This window comes from Nematolebias whitei, chromosome 14 (assembly GCF_014905685.2).
Source record: "Nematolebias whitei isolate Nwh7 chromosome 14, NemWhi1, whole genome shotgun sequence".
Lineage (NCBI taxonomy): Eukaryota > Metazoa > Chordata > Actinopteri > Cyprinodontiformes > Rivulidae > Nematolebias > Nematolebias whitei.
In genome coordinates this window covers 25,656,162-25,675,502 of record NC_056511.1, presented here as the reverse complement: position 1 = coordinate 25,675,502, position 19,341 = coordinate 25,656,162, and the positions used below count along the sequence as shown (strand labels likewise).

General features: G+C 45.9%; 1 protein-coding gene across 1 annotated transcript in view; it reads left to right on the top strand.

The window, feature by feature from the left end:
- The first annotated feature begins 919 nt into the window (after positions 1 to 919).
- The window catches only part of cfap58 (cilia and flagella associated protein 58), a 178,252-nt gene continuing 159,830 nt past the window's right edge, over positions 920 to 19,341 (top strand). Inside the window, exons 1-2 of the mRNA XM_037687643.1 lie at positions 920 to 1,141; positions 1,220 to 1,381. Of these exons, the coding sequence (XP_037543571.1) occupies positions 920 to 1,141; positions 1,220 to 1,381 (384 nt within the window). The remainder of the gene's footprint in view (positions 1,142 to 1,219; positions 1,382 to 19,341) is intronic.

The following is a 19,341-nucleotide window of genomic DNA, read 5'->3' as shown; positions in this document are numbered from 1 at the left end:
AGACTTCAGGGGTATCTGAGGCAGGCTTGAAACACAAGAGTCAGGGTGGCTTCTGGGTAATACCAGATGGCTAGGCCTCAGACTGACGAAGCCTCTTGGATGAGGGGCAAAACGTTTCTTTTTAACAAAAAAACGAAGTCCAGATGACATGATTCAACCTTTTTTGTTGTTATATACCTGGATGACTGAGAAAACAAACTTTGTGTTTTTGAAACCATTAGTGAAAAGGCCAGACTTCAGGGGTATCTGAGGCAGGCTTGAAACACAAGAGTCAGGGTGGCTTCTGGGTAATACCAGATGGCTAGGCCTCAGACTGACGAAGCCTCTTGGATGAGGGGCGAAACGTTTCTTTTTAACAAAAAAACGAAGTCCAGATGACATGATTCAACCTTTTTTGTTGATGTTGATTTGTGTTCTCTTTATACCTCTCTCTCTCTTCTACTCCTATCTCCTTCTTTACCTTTTAACCCTTCTCCCACTTTTGTGCTTTGTTTTCTTCTTTGTTTTCCGTCCCTGTGCCCATTACATTTGAAACAACCCAAAGCAAATTCTAATAAAATTTATTGTATATATCAAGTGAAGCATTAAGGCCAGCCATAATGCTCTTGTGAAAATAAATCTGTTGGGCTTAACCTTGACACTCAGACAATAATTTTGAGTGCCACAATGCCGGACAGGACAGGGGAGGAAAGGAAAAAAAAGAGTCCAGTGTGGCATGCAGGGGTGTGGCGTGTTGTTCTGGAGCAGTTTCCTCAGCATCCTCTGCTCAGACACCTCTGTCAGAGTCTGTAGTTCCACTCCCAGAACTGAGCCAACTCTTTTGATGAGTTTATTGAGTCTCTTGGCATAATGTGGTCATGTTTGCAGTTTAAACACTAGAGATACCATATATTATCTTGTTGTTCCATCTGTTTGAATGATGAAGAATTGTATTGTTTCCCAAACGCAGAATATGACAAAAGCTGTACAGGCGACTGAAAAACAGCAGAATCTTGTGAAACTGCTGGAGCAGGACAAGAGGGCCTTGGAACATGAGATCAGTGGCTACTGCCAGGAGGCCAACAAGCAGCGCAAGATCATTCAGCAGCTGGAAAAAGACCGAGACCGTCACATCAACCACACTAGCAGCCTCATGCAGAAGGCAATTTAAATTATTATGCTAAATATCCCCACATATTCTCATCATATACAACCTAACAGAGTTTTCTTCATTCCATAGGTGCAACAGAAAGTCAGTGATGTTGAAGTCAGAGAGATAGAGATTTCTGATTGGAGAAAGAAAGTCACAGAGACAGAGGGTAAACTCAGCCAGCAGGAGAACCTGCTGGAATCTGTTATATTGGAAAGGAACCTCTACAGCAAAAATCTTTTCGAGGCTCAGGTAGGAGTGATAGTTTTGGATTGAACTGGGTAGGAGGCTTTGGTTAGTTCTACCACATATGCTTTGCCTTCATAGTTAAATTCACATATTTTCAGTAATTTAGGTTTTATCACCAAGTCTTCTGGAACTCTGCCACATAAACTATTTGTCCTTATTGATATTCAGTCTATTGTGTTAACTTACAGCCTGAAATTTAATTAGATTTTTAATTTCATCAAAAGCAATATTTCTATAAAAAATACATCTGATTCATCCATCCATCCATTTTCTTTACCCGCTTATTCCATTTTGGGTCACGGGGGTCGCTGGTGCCCATGTCCAGCAATCACTGTGCGAGGGGCGGGGTACACCCTGGACGGGTCGCAAGTCCATCACAGGGCCACATAGAGACAAACGAGACAAACAACCATTCACTCTCTCATTCACACCTAGGGACAATTTAGAGTTACCAATCAGCCTAACATGCATGTTTTTGGACTGTGGGAGGAAACCGGAGTACCCGGAGAAAACCCATGCATGCACGGAGAGAACATGCAAACTCCACTCAGAAAGGCCCCTGAACCGGGGTTTGAACCAAGGACCTGCTCGCTGAGAGGCAGCAGCTCTACCAGTTGCGCCACCGTGCTGCCCATACATCTGATTATTAAAGTGAAATGAGGAAAAAAAATTGTTTTATAAAAACACTGAGTTACAAATACAGTGTTTCCCCTAGTTAGCTTGCCATGGTGGGGTGCTCATCTCATCCATGATTTTTGCTGATGGGGGGACTGAGACATGTCTGAGCGCAGCTTGTACTAACAGTTTTGAACGGGAGCGTTCAACATGAGGGAAGAGACAATGTGAGTGCTGCCTTTAGCTTTTTAGCTAGCGAGCCTGTATTTTGTGCTGCTAGCTTAGTGATGTCAGTGCCGGGTGGGGGTGGGAGAAGTAAGTTCAGTTTGGTAGGTGGGGTGCTCAGTTCTGTTGCCCCACCCCGCCTGTATAATGGTAGGGGAAACACTGAAATACAAAGAAGACAGTGGAAAGAAAAAAAAGCCCTTTTAACAGGAAGAAACCTTCAGCAGAAACAAGCTCAGGACGAGCGGCCATCTGCTTTGACCGGCTGGGTTTGGGAGGACAGGAAGGAGAAACAAACACAGAATTACATGTCCAGGTGTACTTTATATAGGAGGAAAGACAAAAAACGTTATGATAGATATAATTACAAATACAAACAGGTAGAGCAAGTAAAGACAGCAGCAGAGTGAGGAAATGTGGTCAGTTCTATTTCGTATAGGCTTCGCCCTTTAAGGCTGTTGCTGGTGGGTTTATCCCGTCATGCAAAGCATCGCACTGAAAAAAATTGTCCACGCCCACCTATTGTGTGGGCCCCACCCGGTCCGTATAAATTACGTTAAGAGCGGGTAATCGGCTCCCATTTTTCTTCAGCAAGCTAATAGCACTGTCAGAAGAATGAAGAAGGGAAGTTGTCCATCTTGACCGGCACAACCTTTGTTAAGGCTGCCTGGGGTCTCGCCACGCCAACCTCCTGCCGTCCCGGTGAGTTCTTCTCCCTGAGGAGAAGCAGACGAGCAGTCTTGTTTCAAGGTAAGCGCCGAGGAATATTTCTCAGTGGCGGGTCACTACACGCTGGACAACGCCATCGACCCTTTTTTTCCTTTTAACGCCAACTCTCAGAGCGAATCAGATGGTTCCTCCGGGACAGGCGACGTCAGCAGCAGCCCCAGCTGCTCACTCCTGCCTGTAGAGCTTAGTGTCGGAACGAGGGGGGCTGAGCAGATGCTCTCCCCCCCCCCCCCCCCCCCCCCCCCCCCCCCCCGCGGCCCCGCCCCGCGCCCCCCCCCCCCCCCCCCCCCCACCCCCGGGCCTTTTTGCATCGGCGACCGCACCGCTCTCAGCTGTTGGCGCCCTCCTCTCGGAGCTGCCTGGCATAATCCAGGAGGCGGCTGACACGAAGGGACTTTTTTTCCGTCCCTCGCCTTCCCCTGCCCAGATTGGATGATCTAGCGGGAAGGTTCTTTTGGCTCCACCCCGGCTCGCCGTCCTGATCCCATCTGGCCTCATTTTCCCAGCAGTGACGTCCTACTGAAACGAGGCTGCAGCCGGACCTGGTAGACTGAGAGCGCCGGTTTCCACATTCGCGCCCATCACCAGAGTGGAGGGGTTTTACTGAGCGGAAATTCCCTCGGTGCCCCCCTCGGAGCAAAATGTCCAGGTTGGACCAGCGTCCTGCGCCTCCGGGGAGGCATGACCAGACGGTGTCGCTCTCCAACCGAGCTCACCAGTATGCGTTCCAGGCGGCCACAGCAAACAATAACGTTGTGCCACTGACGTACAGAATCTCAGAGGCCGGAGGGACAGACCTGCCTCAGGAGACTAAGTGCTCCCTCTGCAAGGCATCTGACGTCACTCTCAACCCGTGTGCCTCGTCTGCTGTCTGCCTGTCTTGCATTGCAGCCTGGATGACAATGGTTCAGAGGTCCACCTGGCTTGTCACTCCCCCTCTTTGTCGAAAAAGCTGCTATGGACTCGCTGGAAGGCCCCATCACGACGGACGCGCTGTTCGGAGCCAATTTTCAAGGACATGCTCAAGAAATCGAAGAAGCCAGAGGAGGTGTCGGAGTCTGTGTGCCATCTGATCGAGCCACACCCCTCCTCTCGCCCCCCTGCCCGCTGGAGAGAGTGCCGTGGCCGAGACAGCAGCGACGCGCCACAGCTCCAGCAGCATCTTCTCGCTCTGCTCCGCCGCCAGCCCCTCCCGTCAGAGTACAGCCCTCCTCATCCCGACAAGCCGCAGGGCTCATGGGGGAGAAGATTCAAAAATGATTAATTGCGGAGGATGTGTGTGTTCATAATGATGGTTTGAGTTTTTGGAATAAAACATAAACATCATTCAGGAATTAAAGTGTCTGATTTCAGCCTGACTGTCAGTTCTTATGATCTCACAGCGGCTTTTCCTCACACATCCTCCACACAAGCGAGCCGGTATCCTACAAACAGGTTTTAAATCACCGCAGCCCGAGAAAACACACAAAATGTGCACGTGAGTGACACAGCAGCCAAAGTGAATGTTTTCAGCAAACCGAGTCCAGTGGGAATCCTCGCTCTCAGCCCAAGCTGTGCTTTGCCTCCTCAGTGCACGCCAGCTCACATCAGCACGGATGTGAGCCGCAGCCTGAGCACGACACAGTAACGCCTCACCCCTCGCGGCAGCAGTAGCCCTCACCCACGGCTCCGCATGCTCAGGAGTGCGCGCACCTTCACTCATCTCACGTCAGCTCACATCAGCACAGATGTGAGCCCGTAGCCTGAGCACAGCACAGTAGCGCTGCACCCCCACGGGAGTAACAGCCTTGACCCACGGCTCCGCATGCTCAGGGGCATGCGCACCTTCCCTCAGCGCACGCCAGCTCACATCAGCACGGATGTGAGCCCGCAGTCTGAGTGCAGCACAGAAGCGCCGCGCCCCTGCAACAGCCCTCACCTACATGGTTCCACATGCGCGGGGGCACGCGCACCTTCCCTCATTGCACGCCAGCTCACATCAGCACGAACGTGAGACCACAGCCTGAGCGCGGCACTATAGCGCCATGCCCCCACGGCAGCAGCAGCCCTCACCCATGGCTCTGCATGCTCAGGGGCGCACGCGCCTTCCCTCAACGCACGCCAGCTCACATCAGCATGGATGTGAGCCTGCAGCCTGAGTGCGGTACACATGACGGCGGGGATTGGTGTGGGTAAATAACGTGACACAGCATAAACGCGTGCCCGCTTCCCTAACGTTACATGGAGTGGCAGCGAGCGTGCACTCTAGACAGATGGATGAACCATTTTATCAGCAGGGGATTCACGCTGCAGTTACAGCTCAAACCCCCCGTTTGGAGGAACTTTAGAGATGTTTCTGTCATCTCCAGAACAGATCTCGTCCTTCCACGCGGAAGTTCAGGAAATTCTGATAAAAAATGCAATTTCCAGGGTTCCAGAAGGAGAGGAAAACACAGGGTTCTACTCTCGTCACTTCTTGGTCCCAAAACGGACCGGAGGGATGAGACCCATCTTAGATTTGTCAATTTTCAACTGTGAGACATTTCCATTCAAAATGCGTCGACTTGGCTCTGCAGCCACTACACAGAGCAGGGAGGAGAAATCTGTTTTATCTGGATGGTCTGTTTCTGCTGACCCGTTTTTCCAGACAGGTAGCAGCAGTGTAACTCACGTGAAACTGGCAGAGTGATAACAGCTGTTTCCGTCATGAAGTTATTAAGGACATGTTGCCTGCTCACACGGTGTGATGCCTCCAGAGGTGGTCCGCTCGTTTGCGTGTGGACCCGGTGAGGCAGAAGAGACGGTTGATCGCTGTGCCCCCCCCGTGAGAGTCGACCTGAAACACTGGGAAACACTCTTGTTCTGTCGGAGGGAGTTCCCGTCAGTAGACCTACGTCACACGTGTCAGTCTTCACAGATGCGTTCCTGTCAGGTTGGAGAGGCACATGCATGTCTCGAGATGTGGGGGCTCTGTGGCCACCCCACACAACAGCTCATATAAATGTTTTTGTAGTGTCGCACGGTTTTGAATGTGATTCAACACTTTGCCTCTGTGCTACGGAATCAACGTGTGTTGATTCACACAGACAACAAGTGACTGCTGCATACATAAACCGGCAGGTGGGTGCGCGCTCAGCCCAAATGTTACACATTGTGAGACAGCTGCTATGTTGGGCACACCAAAATCTGCTCTCCATCTAAGAGCAGTGTACATCCCCAGTGTTCTGAACAGGGAGGCGGATGTGATGTCCAGGGGCGGTCCACGTCACGGGGACTGGACCCTCCATCCAGAGCTGATGGCTCAGACGTGGCAGAAATTTAGCAAAGCGGCCATGGACCTGTTTGCAACACGAGAGAACGCTCAGTGTCAACTATGGTTCTCACTGAGCCCGCAAGATGAACCACTGCTAGGGGTGGACACGTTTGCTCACAGTCCGTGGCCCAAAATGTTTCTTTACGCATTCTGATATCACGGTTTTCTAAACCGAGTTCAGGAGGAGGGACTGACAGCTCTCCTGGTGGCTCCCGAGGACGTGAACGCCCCATGGTTCCCAGTTCTACGACACCTGTTATCGGGACGCCCGTGAAAACTGCCGTGGAGGGAGGATGCTCTCCTCCAGGTGGGAGGAGCAATCAGGAGTTATCCAGAAATAGGCCAGCACCTTTGGGTCTGGCCGCTGAGTGGATCCGCTTAGAGAGGATGGGTCTCTCTCAAGATGTAGTGTGTACCATCCAGGATTCACGTACTACATCTACCACAGCGCTGTACACATCAAAGTGGACAGCTTTTCAGCGCTGCTGTACAGAGAAAGGTGTAGAGGCCACCTCATGTCCACTAGGTTGACTTTCTGCAGCAGCTGATGGAGAGAAATCTGGCATTCAGCACGATTAAAACATACACTGCAGCCATCTCTTATTGTCACAAAGGTATTGGGGACAGAACAGCTTTTAATCATCCGCTGATTAAGCATTTTATAAAAGGTGTACAGAGACGCAGGCCTGTTTTCACGCCCACTTGCTCCACAGTGGGATTTAACGCTGGTCCTGTGAGCCTTGATCAAAGCTCCATTCGAGCCACTAGATCAGGTTCCGATTAAATCCTTGTCTCTTAAAACAGCGCCGCTGTTGGCTTTAACATCCATTAAGAGGGTGAGTGATTTATCTGCCCTCTCTGTCGCTCCGTCATGTCTCAGAATTCAGGCTGATGGCAGCTCAGCTGATCTGAGGCCTAATCCAGCGTTTATGCCTAAAACATCACAAGCTCTTTTAAATCAAGAGTGATATCGTAGGAGGGATTTTTTCCTTCCTCCCCACAATCAGAAGAAGCATCTTTCCATCTTCTCTGCCCTGTACGTGCATTGACGTGTTACGTAACATGCACAGCGGCATTGCGTCAGACTCAACATTTGTTTGTGCACTATAGAGATGCATCTGCATGCCGCCCGTTATCCATCCATCACCTATCACACTGGCTGTATGAGGCCATTTCTGAAGCCTACAGAACATCAGATTTAGAGCCTCCTGACAACCTCAGGGCGCACTCGATCAGAGGTATCGCATCTTCGACTGCTTTGCATAATGGTATATCAATGTAGGATATTTGCACTGCGGCCGCGTGGTCAACATCCTGTTCATTTATTCGCTTTTATTTATGTAATGTGATGGCTCGTTCCATAACACATTCTGTCCTTAGTGCCTTAACAGAATGAATATTGTTGTTTCATGGAATCTTGTTTAAACTCACATCTGACTGCATGCATTACAGTGTGAGATGTTGTTATCAGTCACTGGTTATGACTGTTGTTCTTGTTCTATGGTTATTAATCAGTTCATGTCTACTGTCATCAATCAGTTCATTTGATTAATAATCAGTTCATTTATTATTAATCTGTTCATATTGAAGAGCTGTGGATCTGCTCTGTTCACGGCCTTTTTCAGCCTCTCCTCTTTTCTGTTGAAAACCTTTCCGGGGCGTTCATGCACTCGGAACGCGTAAATTACGCAATGCGCGTCTGTGCATGGTGCGCTTAATTATGCATTGCGTATTTACGCACATGGAGTGCTGAGTGACAAGATGTTTTTTTGGGCAAGCGGGTGCTTCTTGTGGTGTTCGAATGGACCCATTGAGGCGGAGACTACATCTGCTTTGCCCTTAACCCACTTAGCGACAGCTCTTAAAGGGCGAAGCCTATACGAAATAGAACGTTGGTTACGTACTGTAACCCCAGATTCTTTGAGTATAGGTGTAGCCCTTTAAGCATCAGGCCTCACTGGCTCCTAAATGCCTGAAGAAAAAGCTATTTGGGTGCCGATTACCCACTCTTAACGTAATTTATATGGACCGGGTGGGGCCCACACAACAGGTGGGCGTGCACTAATTTCTTTCAGTGCGATGCTTTGCATGACGGGATAAACACACCAGCGACAGCCTTAAAGGGCTACGCCTATACTCATACAATCAGGGGTTACAATACGTAACCAACATTTGTCCTTAAACAGTCTAAGCCTATAGCAGCATAACTAAGGGATATCCCAGGAAACCCAAGACAAGGAACCTTAACTATAGGATTTATCAATGAGGAAAGACTTAAGCCTAATCTTGAAAGGAGACAATGTGTCAACCTCATGGACAGAAACTGGAAGTTGGTTCCACAAGATAGGAGCCTGGGAGGCTGCAACGAAGCCAAGATTCAATTTGTCTGCTGGATTCCTTAGATAGAGAACTTGACTAATTGGCTTTTATGTATGTGAATGTTTCTGTAAAGTGCCCTGAGACAACTTTGTTGTGATTCGGCGCTATATAACTCAACAGAGTTGAATTGAATTGAATTGAATTGAATTGATAACTGAAAGCTCTGCCTCCCATTATGTTTTTCGTCATTCTAGGAACCACAAGTAAACCTGCAATCTGAGAGCGAAATGCTCCGTTTGGAAAATATGGAACAATAAGATATGTAATATAAGATGGCGATTCAGAGATTCTTTATTGCCATTCGCACCACATGTGGTGCACGTGGTGTAATGAAATTATGTACACAGGGTCCCAGTTACATCCAACAATAACATGTAAAAGGAAAACAGTAATAAAATCTAAGATATGAACTAAGACTATGAACTAAGTAAAACGTCATCTAAAAATACGCTAGGCACTAATAGCATAAAAACAATAAACACAATACGCCGAACAGCAGCTCAAACATGAGTCTGTGTGAGCATATGAGCACGAATTAACACATGAAACAGATCAGCAGCAACATGATGTGATTTTTCACATTTATTATCCTGATTAGAGATTCATGAGTCTAACAGCCTCAGGGTAGAAGCTGATGTTGGAGCTGTTTTTGCAGCTAGGTTGTTGAGAGCTTTGTATGTTAAAAGTAAAATGTTGCATTCTATTCTCAATTTGACTGGGAGCCAGTGGAGAGCAGCTAATCATTCCTAACCTAATAATCCCAACCATTACCTTTAGAAACCACATTTGTTAAACAATATCTACCTGTGAGAAATCTAAGTGACAAATGCTCTAAACATGACAAGTGATATACACCTAATGGTACAGTCCCCACAATCAACAACAGTTCAACCCCTCTAAAGTATTAAGGCTTATCACAATGCAGGAGACATTATGAAAACAAACTTCCTATACAGGTTAGACAATAATGAAGAGAATTACAATTCAGTGTTGTGTAGTAAGAAATCCTAGAACCATGATTAGCCCACAAAGCTCCAACAAATGTATTTCTAGGTCATGAAAATGTGATACCACCAATTCAGTGTAGTTTATTTGTGCAGTGACAATTCACATCAAATGTTTTTCTCAGGGCACTGTACAAAAACATACACATACAATGAAATTTGCCAATTAGTAAACATCTATCTAAGGAAGCTAGCAGATTGCATCAAATCTCCCCTTTGTTGCAATTTCGCTCTCTGAGCAAGCACAAAGGTGACTGTGGAAAGAAATAAACTCTCTTTGAACATGAAGACGCCTCCAGCAGAACCAGGCTCAGAATAGGTTGTCATCTGCCTCAACTGGCTGGGGAAAGAGAGTACAGGAAAGCAATGCAGACAAGCACAATATAGGTGGTCCAGGTATGTACGGCAGACCTGGACAATGTATAGCCCCAGGGCCACATGTGGCCCTTTGGTTGACTCTGACCGGCCCCTTTACGGGGAATTACAAAATAAACATCCATCCATCCATTATGTTTACACGTGTCTTCCTTTTTGAGTTGCGGGGGTCACTGGTGCCCATGTCCAGCCATCATTGTGTGAGAGGTGGGGGACACCCTGGACAGGTCGCAAGTCCATCACAGGGACAGATAGAGACAAACAAGACAAATAACCATTCACTCTCTCACTCACCTAGGGACAATTTAAAGTTACCAATTAGCCTAACATGCATGTTTTTGGTCTGTGGGAAGAAACCGGAGTACCAGGAGAAAACCCACACATGCACGGAGAGGACATGGAAACTCCACCCCGAAAGGTCCCTGGACTGGGATTTGAACCTGCTCGCTGAGAGGCAGCAGCTCTACCAATTGCGCCACTGTGCTGCCCCAAAATAAACATATTTTCTTATTTTACCTCATGCATGGACTAAAACTGCATTGTTTTTATTTTTAAGGTTTTTTATTCACGTACAAAATGATGCAATACGTACATCAAGACATGCGCAATGTGCATGATTGAATTGTTGTCATGAGCAGGTCACAAGACAACGTTAGCCCTCAAAAATGTCCACTCATGTTAAAAAAAGAAAAGTAGATTAATTCAAACTTTATTTATACAGATGCTGAGTGCAGGGTTTTCAACAAAAAATGGACTGCTGCATATTTATTTACTGAAGTCCAAGGTAGCGCTGTGTTTTTAGTTTGTGGAAAGCAGATTGCTGTATTTAAGGATTACAGTTTGAGTCGACATTACGAGACAAAACGCACAAAGAAATACAAAAACTTCACTGATGCTGAAAGGGTGCAGACATCTGAAGCTTTGCTAGCTAAGCTACAAATGAAACAAGGCTTTTTAAAACAAGCTTCACACATCCAGGAATGCAGCAACCAAGACTAACTTTGTGATATCTCACAAAATGGCTAAAAACAGTAAGCCATTTTCAGAGGAGCAGTTTTTCAAAGAACTTGGTGGACTCAGCAGCTCTAGAAACGTTTCGTATTTCATCCGAAAGACTTCTTCAGTCTGAGGTGCTGTGTTCAGCTCAGTCTTATAAATAGCACCTTCTCATACTGGATCAACCAGATTGCTGCTGACAGCCAAAACCAGCTGCTCACATGATCAAGAAGGACCATTAGCCTAACAATGGATTGTTAGCACCATGATGGCTCTTTGCTTTTCAGAGGAATGAGTGATACTAGCATAGTATAGAACATGGAGGCCTCCACCCCGTTTAATGATGGACTTTTTTTTTCACAAATATGGCCTCCTTTATTCCTCTCTCAAACCATTGTTCCTCTCTATTCAGGATGTGAACATCTTCATCCCTGAAAGAGAGGTGGGAGTTCAATCTTCTCAGTCTGTATGTGGCAGGTGCTGTTGTCTACAGCAGCAGAGTAGGATGAAGCTGTTCGTGGTCTGTGGTGGGGCAATCCAGATTCGTGGTCCAGTAGTCGTAGCAAAGGTCAAACACGAGGAAGCAGAGAAGAGAAACCAGAGCCAAAACATAATCCAAAGGGGAGTCAAGGGAGAGCAAGGGTTGTTTACCGTGGTCTGATGTGAAGTCAAAAATCCAAAAAGGGATGGGCAAGGCAAGGAAACCATGGTACAGGCATGAGGTTGAGACAAGGCAAGGCAAACAAGGCTGTGGCATGAAACTATGGATGGCTTGATATCAGGTACCATTGAAGGTTTAATAATTTGGCACTGGTGGAGAGTGAAAATGGAGCTTATAAAGGGTACAGAGCAGGTGAACTACTTTGTAGATGAGAGCTGAACAGGTGAATGGAATCAGGGCTGATTGCTGTGAGAAACAAGGGAGGCGTGGCATGGCTTGGAAGGAGTAGGCTTGAGCTGTAGATGGGTGAAAGGCATTACAAAGCAGGCAAAGAGAAACTACGGCATGAGGGGCTGAAACAATAGCAGGAGTGAGTGTGAGACAGGGGCCAATGGGGGGGTGTCAGTGGGGCCACTGACCATGACAGGAACATACGGAATGACCACTGGTCTGGGTTCCTCCTTTTCATCTGATGGCTGACTGGAGTCCTGTTTGGGTTTCTTCTCTGCTTTCAGGAAGGCCCAGTTAGGATATCCACATTGCTCTAGAGCCTGTCTTGTGTGGGATTTCTCCTTCTGCCTGGCTCCTGAGTTAGTGGGGATGCTGTCTGCTCAGTGGTACAAAGTCCTGATGATTCCTAACTTGTGCTCCAAAGGGTGATGGGAGTCAAATTGCAAATACTGGTCTGTGTGGGTGGGTTTGCAGTACACCTCAGTTTGCAGTACACCTCAGTTTGCAAATGTCCTCTATCCTCAGTTTCTGATAGAAGATGTTTGCAAACTGAGGTGTACCACAAATCCACCCACACAGACCAGTATTTAGGCCCGAGCAGCAAATGGCTGCGAACGCCTATTGTATTTGCTCTGTTCAGGCCCGAGTTGCAATTTTTTTGGCAAATGAATTGGACTTTTGGGGGCATTAACATATCCCAAAAGTCACCAAATTTGGCAGACGTATGAGGACTGGTGAAAAATTACGTATTTTAAGGGCGTCGCAAAAATCACAACAGAAATGGCTCAAGAGCACCACCTACAAATTTTCAAAATACCCTCCGCATTAACCTTAGTTTGTCATAGAAACATGAAATGTGGTACGCTTGTCCAATTCCCCAAGATGCACAGAAAACCCTCTGGCACCAACATTGTATGATAAACAGGAAGGCGGCCATTTTGGAATGCCGGCCCAATTTTCACACCTTTTTGGCGGTTTACAGCCTCCGCATTTGAACGAACTCCTCCTAGGGATTTCACTCAATCGGTTTCAAACTTAGCCATTTTTGTCCAAAGGCATGAGGGACGCAAACTTATTTTAACGGTTCGTTTTGGACAGTGGTGGGATGTAACTAAGTACAAATACTTCGTTACTGTACTTAAGTACATTTTTCCATGTATCTGTACTTTACTTAAGTAGAGTTAAATGTGGGTACTTTGTACTTTTACTCCACTACATTTTACATCAAGTATCTGTACTTTCTACTACACTACATTTCTATAGTGCATTGCATTACAAGTTACATTCATGTTGCGGCTTTTTGATTTGTTTGTTACTTTGAAAGTAACCAATGGTGAGAGGGGAGTGGGTCCAGTGAATCACTGCAAAGTGGGCAGGTAACATTAGGCCCACCTTCAAGAAGAGCTGGGCCAATGACGTATATTCTAGTATATATGTCACTGAGCTGGGTGCACCTGCAGCACCGCTAACACACCCAAAATGTATTCCACCGCAAGAGAGTCAGCCAGAAGATATGGTCCACCATGGCCTTATAGAAAGACTGCTCAGTACAACAGGACACCTTCTCTCTCCCTAAAGAGCCAGACTGGACTCAAAAATATTTGAAAACCAACTTCTTGTGAACTTAAACAAGAAATTCTTGCTGCAAAATTAAAATGTGTCAGTTCATGGGATGTTAAGAGAAGAGATGTCTCCAAATGGCTCGACACTCAGGTCCAAGTTTTAAAAATGGTGTCAGTAAGTTAAAATATTGTTCAATATTGACCCATTACAAGATTGAATAGACAGTATTTTAACTAGAGTTGATGACAAACTGGAGTTGAAATATCAGTGGAAATGATCAGAGCCTATTCCTTTGTTAGATCTAATGTTCCTTTTGTTCAGGCAGACAACTTTAACTTAAATGTGTTTACTAAAGTTAAAATGACACATTGGTTTTGCTTTGTGTTAAATAAAAACTTTCAAAGGTAAAATCATTCCTCTTTCTTATTTTGATTAATGGTATTTAACTCTGCATGTCAGCCCTGAAATACTGATGCACAGAATCACAAGTCCAAGTGTGAACTGTCACAGAGTAAACACAATAAAAACATGTATTATGTATTATCTGCAGCATTGTTCATTAAAATAGAACAACGCTATTAATGTATTACAGAAAATATACATATGGTAGGCAGACTTAATGATATTGTAGACCATTGCATTAGGTAATATTTTCAGCAAGTACTTTTAATACTTTAAGTATTTTAAAAGCAAGTACTTATTTACTTAAGTAAAAATGTTAATGTGGTACTTCTACTTTTACTAGAGTACATTTTTGTCTTTTTATTTGTACTTTTACTTAAGTACAGTGTTTGAGTACTTTCTCCACCACTGGTTTTGGAGCATGCTGAAGGGGCGGGGCCAGACCTCAAAGTTTGACATCTCGCCATGAAAAACGAAATGCTAATAGCTCCTACACGGAAACTGTCTGAGACATCAAACCTTCAGTGACTGATCCACATCGGGTCCCCTTTAAGACTGAATGGTCAAATCAAAATCATGATATCACTTAAGCCATGCCCCCTGACAACAGGAAGTATAAAGTTTTACGTTGAACGATCCCTATCTGACCCCTGTTACCTAATCAGCATGATAGTGTGTCCAGTGACCGAAGACATGTTGGTGTAACTTGATTTCCAGCACTGACAGTTTTGGGTGGAGCATGTGGGCCGCGCGGCGTGGCGAGGTAAGACGTAACGCCGTCACCATACGTTTGGCTCTAAATTACACAGTTTTGAAATGATGTGCACAAAAATCAGTATGATCAATCATTATCCACCCCTTGAACAGGAAGCCATGATAAGTGGCCAATAGCCTCCACAGCTCCCCTTAGAATATACTAAAACCTTAGCCCCAAGACATTTTTGGACCGAGAATTCTGAAACTCGGTGAACATCTGTATCTTGTTTTCACTATGATCGATCATTATCCGCCCCTTTATCCATGATATGTGGCCAATAGCCTCCACAGCACCACCTATATTATTCCTACAGTTATATCTCAATGATACATAATCCTATCCGCACCAGATTTTTTGTGCGTCACCTGTGAGGATTTATAGACACATTGGTATTGTTGTTTAACATTTGACTCAAGTGCGGCCCCTATATTATTCAAACTGTTATATCTCAATGATATATTATCCGATCTGCATCAGATTTTTTGCGCGTGATCAGTGAGCACTTCTATATACATCTGTGTTGTTATTTAACATTTGACTCGAGTGTGCCCCCTAGATTATTCCAAAAGTTATATCTCAGTGATATATCATCTGATCTGAACCAGATTTTGGGTGCGTCATTAGTGAACACTTCTAGACCCATTGGTATTGTTTTTTAACTTTGTACTCAAGTGCGCACCCTACATTATTCCTACAGTTATATTGCAATGATACATAATCCTATCCGCACCTGATTTTTGGTGTGTCATCTGTGAAGATTTCTTGACACATTGGTATTGTTGTTTAACATTTGACTCAAGTGCGCCCCCTAGATTATTCAAACTGTTATAACTCAATGATATAGCATCCGATGTACGCCAGATTTTGGGTATGTCATTAGTGAGCACTTCTAGACACACTGGTATTGTTATTTAACTTTTGACTCCAGTGCGCCCCCTAGATTATTCCAACAGTTATATCTCAGTGAAATATCCTCCAATATGTGTTGGGATCTGTGTTTCACCTTTACCATCAGTTCTTTTAGTATCCCACCAGATGGCACCATGGAGCCGGCTTGCAGGGCTGGTTGCTTCAGGTGTGCTCGCACACACCTGCTATCCATCTGCTCTCATCAGGAGAAGCTTAAGATGAAGCTCCTGCCAGTCCTTCAGTGCCAGAGTGTTAACCTTTGTGGTAACTCATAGCCCTTTGAGCTCTCTCTATCTTGTTGTTTAATTGACCTCCTTACTTTTGTTAATTTGGTGCTCTTACCCTGAACCCCAGGTTATTCCTGTCTCCATTTTGGATTCCGTTCCATCCCAGTCAGCTGCAAACTTCTGCCATTCCTGGATCATCTTTAAACCTTGGCTATTTGCTGGACTCCTCATTCCACCTGTGTTCTGATCGAGCCTGCCGTCCTCCACCGAGCCCCTTGGCATTAATCACAACCATCTATCATCAGTCTACTCCTTGGATTTCTACTGGTAACCTCAAATACCAATCTCTAACCATCTTGGATCCCAATCACCTCTCCCTGGCTGATAACCCTGCAATGTCAAGTAAGCAGTCTTCTTCTTTCAATCATTCAAGAACTCAACCCTCTACTCACCTCTCCTCTGTTTGTCTTTAGAGACCCGGTTAGCAGTTCGGACCTCGTTGGCTCCCAGGTTCATACCTTCCCTGAACAACATCGCCTATTACCATTCCTTTGATTGAAATAAATTCTTTAACCTTTATTGGTTTCTCTGAGAGCTTTACTGCATGTGGGTCAAACAAGTCCCTAAAACCATGACAGAACACTCTGGCCAAATTGACCTAGCAAAAGCTCTTAGAAGATCACTAGCCGAACAACAATCCCTAATTCAGTCTCACGACACAGTCCTCAGATCTCTCAGTGAACATCTCCATGCTACAAACCAACGTTTCGACCATTTAACCAGCTTGATCCAGAGTATGCAATCTAATCCATCTCCCTCTCCAGCAGATGTCACCTCAGCTCCACCAGTGACCCAGCAATTGGTCTCCTCCCGCGATGTCAGTTCCCCAAACCCAGAGAAGTTTTCAGGTTATGTAGGTAATTGTGGGGGTTTTCTCCTACAGTGTACCTTAGCATTTAATCGTTCACCTCACTCCTTTCCTCACGGCGATGCCAAGATCTCTTTTGTTATTGGCCTTTTGACCAGAAAGGCATTAAAATGGGCTGAAGCTCGGTTTCAGGATTCATCAAGTTTTGGCTGTTCTTACACTGAGTTTATCAAGGAGTTTAAATTAACCTTCGGTGAAGATGCTGATCCCACTGCTCAGTCCCACAGACTTTGGTCCCTTAAGCAGGGTCACAAATCTGTCTCTGAATTTTCTATTGAATTCCGCACCTTAGCCGCCGCATCAGGTTGGGATTCTTGTGCACTTAAAAGTGCCTTCTTCCAAGCTCTTAATGAAATATTGAAAGATGAATTAACTCCCATGGATAAACCAAAGACCTTAAATGAACTCATTTCCCTTGCCACACACACATCGATAACCGTTTAAGGGAAAGAAGAATACAAAGAAACCTCCGACCATCTGTTAAACCAATTTTATTCTCTTTTCAGAAAGACCAGACTCAAGCAGCTTCCAGTCCTCCTGCACTTGAACCAGAACCTATGCAGATTGGTCGTGCCCATCTCTCTCCGGAGGAACGACAGCAGCTTAAGGATGCTAACCAGTGCATCTACTGTGGAACCCCAGGTCATTTCATCGCCCCGTGTCCCATACGCCCACACTGGAAGGTCCGTCAGTCAGAATGGGGATACTGACGGACCAACCCAAGGTATCCTCATCTCCTCGTTTCCTGCTCCCTGCCATTCTACAATTCAGCAATGAAACTCTACCTCTCTCGCCTCTCTCGGCTCTCATTGACTCTGGCTGTGAACAGAATCTGATTGATCAAACCTTAGTCATCCAAGCTGGAATTGAAACTATTCACCTACGTGTTCCATTTAAGGTAACTGCTCTTGATGGATGAAATTTACCCAGAATCACTCACAGAACCAAACCACTTCAGTTAATCATTTCTGGCAACCATCACAAAACCATTTCATTTTTTGTCTTCCCCTCATCTCAATCTCCCATTGTTCTGGGTTTCAACTGGCTCCAACATCACAACCCACATCTCAACTGGTCTAACCTCCGAATTGAATCCTGGTCTACTAACTGCCTCTCTTCTTGTTTACAGTCTGCTGTTCCTCCAAGTCCGTCCCCAAGTAATGTCGAAGGAGCAGACCCCGTTGACTTAACCCTGATCCCAGAAGAATATCACGAGCTCAAACAGGTTTTCAGTAAAGATAAGGCCTCCTTACCTCCTCACCGTCCTTATGATATTGCTATAGATCTCCTTCCAGGAGCACCACTCCCATCCAGCCGTCTTTACGACATTTCCCATCCGAGCATCTAGCCTTGGAGAAATACATCAATGAATCACTTGCTGCAGGTATAATCCGTCACTCATCCTCACCACTAGGGGCAGGCTTCTTCTTTGTCAGTAAGAAAGATGGCACACTCTGACCTTGCATCGATTAGAGGCTTAAACCAGATCACTATCAAGAATAAATACCCACTTCCTCTATTAGTATCAGCTTTTGAATCAGTACAGGAAGCCACTATATTCACAAAACTCGACCTCCGTAACGCCTACCACCTTGTCCGTGTCCGCCAGGGAGATGAATGGAAGACTGCTTTCAAGACTCCTGGAGGTCATTTTGAATATTTAGTTATGCCCTTTGGTCTTTGCAATGTCCCCGCAGTTTTCCAACCACTTATTAATGACATCCTTCGTGATTTTCTGAACATCTTTGTCTTTGTTTACCTAGACGACATTCTCATCTACTCCCGAGACATAGTTGATCATCAGAAACATGTCCGCCTTGTCCTCCAGCATCTCCTTGAGAACCGCCTTTACATTAAGGCCGAAAAGTGTGAGTTTCATAAGTCATCTTTCTCCTTCTTGGGCTACATCCTTGAGGGCGGACAGGTTTGATCAGACACCAAGAAGATCAGGGCAGTGTAAAATTGGCCAACCCCCGAATCCTGAAGACAGCTCCAACGATTTCTTGGGTTCGCTAATTTCTACCGCCGTTTCATCCGTAACTACAGTCAGACTGCCACCCCTCTCACCGCCCAGACCTCCACCAAGGTCTCTTTTTCCTGGACCCCTGAGGCCGACACAGCCTTCAATGAACTCAATGAGAAGTTTTCTCAGGCCCCCATCCTCATCCAACCCGATCCTCTGAAACAGTTTGTCCTAGAAGTTGATGCCTCCGACACCGGGGTCGGAGCAGTACTTTTTCAACGAACTGATGCAGATGAAAGACTTCACCCATGAGCCTTTTTCTCCCACAGACTTTCCCCCGCTGAGAGGAATTATGATGCGGGGGACCGCCAACTCCTAGCTATCAAACTAGCATTAGAGGAGTGGTGGCACTGGCTGGAAGGTGCAGAACATCCCGTGCTGGTTTGGACAGATCACAAGAACCTTTCTTATTTGCAATCTGCCAAACGTCATAACTCCCGTCAGTCCCTTTGGTCTTTGTTCTTTTCTCGCTTTAACCTTTCCATCTCTTTTTGTCCAGACTTCAAGAACACAAAGCCCGATGCCCTCTCCCGCCATGTATTCATCTGACAGCTCTGAAAGGACTTCTGCACCCATTCTACCTCCAAGCTGCACTGTCGGATCTCTCTCATGGGAGATTGCGGATGTGGTTCATCAAGCTCTCCAGA